At 53.8% G+C, this 8,389-nt stretch overlaps 1 protein-coding gene across 1 annotated transcript in view; it reads right to left on the bottom strand.

Moving 5' to 3' along the window:
* The window catches only part of ASTN2 (astrotactin 2), a 321,046-nt gene that overhangs the window by 165,148 nt on the left and 147,509 nt on the right, over positions 1-8,389 (bottom strand). The window contains exon 11 of the mRNA XM_009888090.1: positions 7,096-7,246. Within this exon, the coding sequence (XP_009886392.1) occupies positions 7,096-7,246 (151 nt within the window). The remainder of the gene's footprint in view (positions 1-7,095; positions 7,247-8,389) is intronic.

Here is an 8,389-nt window from a genome sequence, read left to right as displayed (position 1 = left end):
CCCCTCCCCCCCCCCCTCCCTCCCTCCCTTTCCCCAGCTTCCTTTTCCCTTTCAAGATCATCAATCATTATTTTAGCCTCAGAAAATCAAACCCATCTGTCTTCCAGGCTCCCGAGCACACGCTGCTATAGCACACACGCTCCTCGGCTCGGACCTCCCCCCCATGGCAGTGGGTTGGGGGGCTCCACGGAGGAGCCGAAGCTCCGGGCAATGAGGCGGCATCTCCTGGTCTCCAGCCACCACACAGCTCTCGCACGGCCCCTCTCGGGTAAGTCACTGTGTGTTTTACGCATCTCAATTCAAAGTGGGACGGACTTGTTTCAAGCGGCTGGTGAGATGCTATGTACACAGACCTGAGTGTTCAGAGCTCCCGCAGCAAGGAAATCAAGCTAGCAGAAACGCTCCAGCTGCTTTCCTTCCAGGAGTCACCAACAGCTTATTTTGGGGTACGTCGGCACCTTCTGCCCATCGGGGCATTTCCCTTCCTAGCCACAGCAGAAGTTGGCACCTCCAAAAACCTTTGGGAGACGAGAAATTCAACTCCTGCCCTACCGGACATCCAGCCACAACGCTACAACGCCAAATCCTACCACCCAAACCAAACCCAAAGCCCCAACCCAGCTGTGACCACAACACATCCCAGTCTACTGAGGAGTAGAGGGGCAAAAGCTGATGCCAGCCAAGCCCTCCGAGGAACGCCACTGAAAAAACAACTCTGGACAAAACGGGGCTTTTATCACCCAAACTACCTCTTCCCAGCACAGGGAGAGACCTCCAGCTCACCTCTCCTTGTAGATTTGGCCACCACTTGCCAACGTGCTGCAAACCCTTTTTGAAGCACTGAAAGCAAAGGCAGGTGGGCGGCGGGCTTCCCATCTGCCCCTCCGCTCCCTGCCACGGCCGGCTATCGCCCTCAGCGGCTTTTGCCATCCTTTGCTTCTCTCTCTTCCCCAAATCCCATTTTCATCACAGGTAGTTACCTGGTTAAAGGAGATAAATCCAAAACCTCAGGCTCCTTGGGAGGGGGGGTTACCGTTGAGCTCAGGGGGGTTCTGCTTCCAACCATGACATGCATAAGGAGTCATCTTCTGCTCCAAGGAGCCAGCTAAACTTTAAAGGGATTAGAAAGAGAACGGTTTCCTCCCCATCTCCCTCCCTTGCGTGTGCATCTCTAACATAATTAGCTAGGTGCCTCCTAAGGCAGGGACGGATGAGTTTTTATTTTTCGATGAACAATTGTCTGTCAGAAAAATGCAGATTTGATGAAGCTTAAGTGCTTTGTGGGATTCCATCAATTACATCTCAAAATTCATTGGGAAATTAGGAGAGCATTTAATTTTGACAAGGTTGAAATGTTTTGGTTTCCACTGCCTAATTTTGTTTTTATTTCAGGCTGTACACTGGGGTAACGCAATATATAACATAAAACTCCAGATGATAATGTTGGAATTAAACATTTCCGTCTCCTTCATAGAAAGGAGATGTTTTGAACCAAAACATTTTGGAACTCGCACATATGTGGGGGATTTCTGCACAGCATTTTGGGTTGGGCTCCCAAACACCCAAGTTCCCCCCTAAGAATATCAGTTCTCAGCTTCACCCGCTTCATTTCAAAGTCCCTCCCCACTCCCCTTGGTCCCCAAGCCACCCCTGGGTGACTTGGGCTGGAAGGAGGAGACTGAACCGGTAGCCACTGCCCTGCTCCATCATTTTTAATCCCATTTCTCCCTGAAATGGTTACGCTCTTAAATTAAGCCGCTTCTCTGCCCCACTTTGCAGCAGCTAAGGAACAGCCCATGGTTTTGATGTGGAAGAGAGCAAAAGAGAAGGATTAGCTCCAGACAGGCTGCGCTAAGGCTTATCCGCCTGTGTGGACCATGCCAAATTTCTCTTCCTTTTCTGCCTAAACAGGCTGGGACTGACACCGCACCGGTGTCACCATGGGCCACAACTTCATTAAGAGACTCGCTGGCAGATGTTGTCCCTTCTGCATACTGCTGAGCCAGACAAACTCCCTCCTGCCTGACCGGCTGACCCCCTGCTCGGGAAGAGGAACAGTTCACATCATACGTGGAGCTGAACTATGCTTTTTTCTCACTCAAATTAGAAATAAATCTGTGCTAGCAGAACGCCAGCCTGCGAGCGGGGAGATGGTGACCGTCAGCAGGATTTCGGGTCTGTGCAGAACAGCGCCCGCCGCCTGGGCTGGGTGGGCTCTCCTGCCTCTTGCCAACACCTTTCCCAAGATGGGACGGATCCTGGAGCCCTTCCATAGCCACCTGTGACATCTTTGACCTGCGTGGCACAAGTCACTCTTTTCTGACTTAAAAGACTAACTCACCACCACCTGCAGGCATCAAAGATGTTGCACAACCATCAGATCACACTACCTGTGCCGCTGCGGTGATGCTGCTCATGTAGCAGGGCCTCATTCGGCTGTCACCTTAGCTCAGAACCCTGAGCTACCTTCCCCACCACCAGCTGGGCAGCCTGTGCCCTCCTGCTTCTCCAGGAGGTCCTCATGGTGATGAGACCCCATCCTGAGAGACACCATGGGGCTCAGACACGCACCTTCACTGCACGCCTGGGCCTGCTGCTGCCTCCTCCTGCAGCGATGCCGAGGATACCCAGCACACACCGGAGAGGCACCATCCACCTCCTCACGCACTGAGACCAAAGCTCACTTTCCCTGGGGTAAAAAAACCTCACCTTTCTTATTCCTCCAGGGCTGCAGTCCTACCTTGCCGGGGCTCGCAAACAGGCACAGCCATGGGGCAGCAGATACAAGTGACTCCCCTCCCCCCTTCTCCTCAGGGTGGACAAGAGGACTGGCATCAGTGAGAAAACCCAAGCTAAGAGACAGGTGGGGAAACCTAAATTTAAACCACATTACAGGTGTTTCCTTCAGTCCCTCAGGGCCAATTCACAGGTTTGAATCTCAAATTATAAATCACCAACACATGAGGGTCAACCACTTGCCCTTCTTCAGCATCTTCCCTCGGGGCTGAGCAGGTACCACCGTGCCGGTAGAAGGGATCAGCGATGCATAATCCTGTCCTGAATCTGACTTAATCCTCCAGCACAGTTTCTCCTGAGTTGCTGTGATCCCTACAAGATGGTACGAAACATACACTACACTCAACGAGCAGAGAAGAGCCACCAGATTTAGAGAAGCTCGTTGGGATTTTGTTTTCTTGGGGAAACACCTGTGGCTTCCGCAGACCCGGCAGCAATTCTGGGGTGCAACAAGGAAAAGCAGCACGGGGACAGGTTTTCTAGAGCCTGGGGGTTGTCTTGTTACGTTGCGAGGCAGGGCTCAAAGGGGAGGCTCCAGTTAGCAATGCCAAGGTCTTAGCAAGGTTACAGCTCATACTTCTTAAAATTACCCAAACAAAAAAGCCTCCGATAAGAAAAGAACTGCAGAAAACCTTTATGCACTAATGCCATCTACTGGGTAGAGGTAAAAATAGCAGAAAAGCCATGAGACGAGGGGGGAAAAAGGGGCCCCGTGGGAAGTGTGGGATGGAAACCGGGGAGCTGTCACCCCTCCAGGTGGGGACCCCACTGCGGAGCCTTTGGGGTCTTCCAGGTGACACCTCCCACGCAGGATTTTAACGAAGCAAAGGGATGCCCTCGTTTGTTCTTTTTAAGCCCAAGGAGACTGTCCTCAGAGAACACCACGAGCTGCAAACAAACCGCCCTCGACATTTTAACCAAGTCCTTTTAAGGCCAAACAATTAGGTAATGGCAGAGCCCACACCGCTAAAACCCCCGAAGATAAATGCATCCCCAGCCCTCGCAGAATTACTGGAAGCCGTATTAAGGGCATGAAGGAACTGGTAACAGATGATGATTATATATAAAAGGAATAAGAAATCTTTGAGATTTGTGCTGTTCCCCGGTTGAGCTGCTGGGCTCCGGCTCTGCTGTGTATTAATTGCTTACAAGGCTGCATGTATATTTTATGCTCAGTACCTGCCTGGAACATTTGTTGGATTTAGCCTTGATTGATGAACCACTGATTATATACTTCTGTGGTCCTTGGCAAATTAATAAACTGTTGACTGGTAAAGATTAACAACATGTCATGATTTGAGAAACAGTGTCCAGAGTAAAGCTGAAGCAAACCTAGTGCTAAAATTAGTACGCAAATGCTCCCTGAACTCTATAAAAAGGGGATAGCTTAATTAAATTACATCCCAATATTGCCCATAGCACTTACCGAATTGGCAAATTGAGTTCATGGCAGTTTGGCTTTAAAACTAACTGACATCCCTGCACATTTGCAGCAAATGACCCCATCCCTGCTCGTGCTGGAAGCCCACAGCTCACTCCCAGTAGGTGTGGGGCGCAGGGGTGGGATGAGGAGGGGAGGTATTGCCCAGCACAGGGACCAGTGCAGAAGGTGCTGCCAGGTCGCATGCCGGGGCTGTGGTGAGCTCCCAACCCCAGCTCCCATCACCTGTGACCATGATGCCATGGGCACGACCTGGGGATTTTCCCCAGACGACCATCATGGACCAGTCAGAAACATGGGACAGCGTCCTCCAGACCTCTGCTTGCGCCCCTGCCATTGCTGGGGACCTACAAGCAGGTGATGAGGGTAAAACGTTGCATGGGATTGGGAGAGCCAGGAGAAATCATAGAATGGTTAGAGTTGGAAGGGACCTTAAACACCATACAGTCCCACCCCCTGCCCTGGGCAGGGCCACCTCCCACCAGCCCAGGTTGCTCCAAGCCCCGTCCAACCTGGCCTTGAACACCTCCAGGGATGGGGCAGCCACAGCTTCTCGGGGCAACCTGCCCCAGGGGCTCACCACTCGCACCGGAGAGAATTTCTTCCTAATATCTAATCTGAATCTTCCTTCTTTCAGTTTAAAACTGTTTCCCCTCATCCCACGGCTCCCCTCCCTGATCAGGAGTCCCTCCCCAGCTCTTTTGGAGCCCCTTTAGGCACTAGAAGGGGCTCTGAGGTCTCCCCTTTTTGGCCTTCTCTTCTCCAGGCTGAACCCCCCCAACTCTCCCAGCCTGTCCTCCCAGCAGAGGGGCTCCAGCCCTCCCAGCATCTCCGGGGCCTCCTCTGGCCCCGCTCCAACAGCTCCGTCTCCTTCTGCTGTTGGGACCCCTCGAGCTGGAGGCAGCACTGCAGGGGGGTCTCCCCAGAGCGCAGCAGAGGGGCAGAACCCCCTCCCTCACCCCGCTGGCAGGGATGCAGCCTGGGATGCTGGCTCACGTGGAGCACTGTGCCCCTGCTGTCAGTCCCATGGGAAGCAGGGAGAGATGTGGACCGGAGCGGGGATGCAGCAGCCACCTCCAGTGTCCCCCTGGGGAGCTCAGCTCTGCTGTCCTCAGGCTGCAGCTGGGGGGGCTTCACCCCCCGACGAGGGGCTGCGGAGAGGGGCAGGGCAGCCTCACGCTGCTGCGGTAGGGAGAAAAAGGGACAAAGAGCAGAGGGAGGAGAGACGGGCAGCTCTGCGGCCGTCTCCGGCCCCCATGGGATGCACAGCCCCGGTAGCCCGGCGTGATGCACAGGGGGTCTGTCGGTCCCCGTGTGTCACCTCTCGCCCACAGCTCTCGAGGAGGGGATGTACTGCAGAAGGGCTCCTGCTGCTTCTCCTTTCTCCCTGCCCTGCACGCTGCACACGCTGTGTTCTCTTTACGTAAAGCCTCAGTTAGGCATTTCAGAAGCTGCGGGGGGAGGTATTTTCCCCGAGTGACACAGTTTTCAATTTCTGCCTCTCCACATGCCGGCGTGGCGAGCGCTAGGCCTGTAATTTATTGACAGTTTCTATCTTAAGATATCCTGACTTTTAAAAAGAGGCATCTCTTCCCAGCAGCACAGGACGATCAGAGCCCCGATGGCTTCTGACAGTGTCTGGGAGGCACGTTGGTGTTCAGAGCAAAACACCACCCAAAAAACCCAGGGAAAAAAACCCTAAAAGACTGGAAAGGCAGCCGTTCCTTGGAAAAGGGAACAAAAGAAAATGACAATGGGAAAAGAAAGGAGGAAAGGGAGCCAAGCGGCAAGGGGAGACAGTGCCGGGCGCTGCTGGTGACACATCAGGCTGTCATACTAAATGGCCTTAACAAGCAACTGGAGAAGGGGATAATGAAAACGCCACCCCCGGGACAGCACAGCTCCAGCCTGACCTTTCCCAGCTGCTGTGTATAAACATCTTCAATAAATAAAGAGACACTTAACTCCCGCCTCTGCCGAGATGGGAGGGATGGGGCAACGGGGCTCTGCCTGTGGCGAGAGGCAGGGGAAGGGGCAGAGGGGTTTCGGGGGGCTTCGGAGCCGCAGGCGTGTGTTTGCCGGGCAGGCGGAGCAGGTGACGAGCTCTGGACTCCCTCGGGGGTCACCACCCGCAGGCAGGGGCTCCTACGACAGACAGACGAGAAGGGATGCTCCAGGTTTCCCCTAGTTTCCGAAGGCTCTGCCCCGGCACCTCTCCATGTCGTCCTGAACTCGCTCAAGCTCCGCATGCAGGGAAGCGGTGACTTTGCCATCAAGGGAGAGGTGCTGAGCTCTGCTGCTCCCCCCTGGGAGAACTGCGAAACCCCTCTGTGCATCGATAGCTGGGGATGATTCGGAGCCTCTGCCCAAAACTAACGGTCTAGCGTCTAAAAGGTCTTCTGGAGGGGGTATTGCAAAACCTGGGACTCAGTGGGACTCAGTGGATTGTCTGGCAAGACGTGAGCACGTCCAGAAACAAATCAAAACTCTGAGGGTGTCAGAGGGGCCCAGAGGGGGAGAGGATGGGGAGATGCTTCATCTTTCTCCCATGCTGGGAAGCACAAGACAGGAGAAAAAGCGAGACTGCTTTCAGCCTGTGCTTTCTTGACACGCAGGAAAATGACCATCAGCCTCAAATGTTTGGGGTTTTTTTGGCTCATCTGAGCACTCTGCCTCCTTCCCTGAGGTCCTAAAGGCACGTGTGATTTGCCGTGAAGGCCCCAGGGGTGGGGGGAGGCCACCACCAGCGCACACGTCCCCTTGGCCACATCCCCGGAGAGGGTGCAAAGGCAATGTCCCCCTCCAGTGTGACCCCAAAACCGATGCCAGTCCCCGGGGCCAGCAGCCACGGTACCTACCACGCAGCCCGTCGAGTCCACCTGGCGATCCGAAACGCACTTGAAGTTGCGGGTACAGCCACCGTTGTTGCGGGAGCAGTCTCGGACCGGCCCGAAGGAGGAGAGTAAGTCATTGATGGTTTCAAAGTAGGTGGACAGCATCGCTTCTTCCCTTGGAGAGAAAAGGCACCGTTAGGGCTGGCAGGGAGCTGGCAGGGAGCTGGCACAGGCAGGGCAATCCACAAAGAAAGCTGCTCGGGCAAAAACACATCTTTTTGATTGGCAAAAGTGGGTCAAAGGAGGCTTCCCAAGAAAATTAAGGCTTTGTGGTTATACTGTACAAAATAAATTTGCTTCGTATCTCTGAGGTCCCTGATGAAAACTAACCAGTTATGGGGTTTCAAAGATACTATCTACCATCTCCATGCAAACTGGCAACTAAGAGATACTTCATGAATAGCCTGGAGTTGTGTATGAATCCAACCCTGTACTAGACAACAGTGAATCCACAGCAGTGAAACTCCTGATCGTTTCACAGCTGGGCCAAGCCTCCCTGAGCACCCACACCTCATCCATCACCTGGGGTGAAGTTGGAAAGCCATACGAAACGCGGCTTCGCGCTTGCTGGGACGTGGATGCAGCTCATCCCTGTGCCTCGAGGGACGGGAGACTTGGGGCAAAGGATGGAGGGAGGGACGCGGGTGCCGCTCTCTGCTGCACTGCTCCGGCTCGCAAAGCCCCGGGCACGGCCGTCCTGTGACAGCCCTCTCTTAAACAAGCAAGAAGTGTAAATGCCCACAAATTCCACGGCCACGGAAAGCCCTGCCTCTCCGAGCTGTGCACACAGCAGATTTTGTCTGTGACAAAGTATTCAGGCGCTTTGCTTTCTGCTGCCTTCCTGCAAAGGGAACGCAGATGCTTGTCAAGAGCTTTTGGCATCTCCAAGGTATTTTTCATCTTCAAAGCACATGTTATTTATTAACTGATACCTGCAACCCATCTCGGGGAAGAGATCTGGTCACCCTCTTACCGCCAGGAGAGAGACAAAGCGATTCACCCAAGGTCACAGAACAAGTCAGTGATGGAGATGGACTTGATCTCCATAGGTTATTTATTAGACCTTTATACACAGGGGGTTGCAAACAAACACTGACCTTCTGACCTTAAAATACCCCCTAAGGCAGTGCCAGGAGTCACAGGGGGGTTTACTCCCCTTTAGCATCTCCTCTGCTCTCACATCAGCACCTAAAAAGCCACACAATGACTCAATGCCCGCTGCCAGTCTCCCTTTTGGGGGGGGGGGGGGGGGGGTGGT

The sequence above is a fragment of the Charadrius vociferus genome, unplaced genomic scaffold, assembly GCF_000708025.1.
Source record: "Charadrius vociferus isolate BGI_N301 unplaced genomic scaffold, ASM70802v2 scaffold56, whole genome shotgun sequence".
Classification (NCBI taxonomy): domain Eukaryota; kingdom Metazoa; phylum Chordata; class Aves; order Charadriiformes; family Charadriidae; genus Charadrius; species Charadrius vociferus.
The sequence above is the reverse complement of the archived record's forward strand: the minus strand, read 5'-3'. Positions and strand labels throughout refer to the sequence as shown.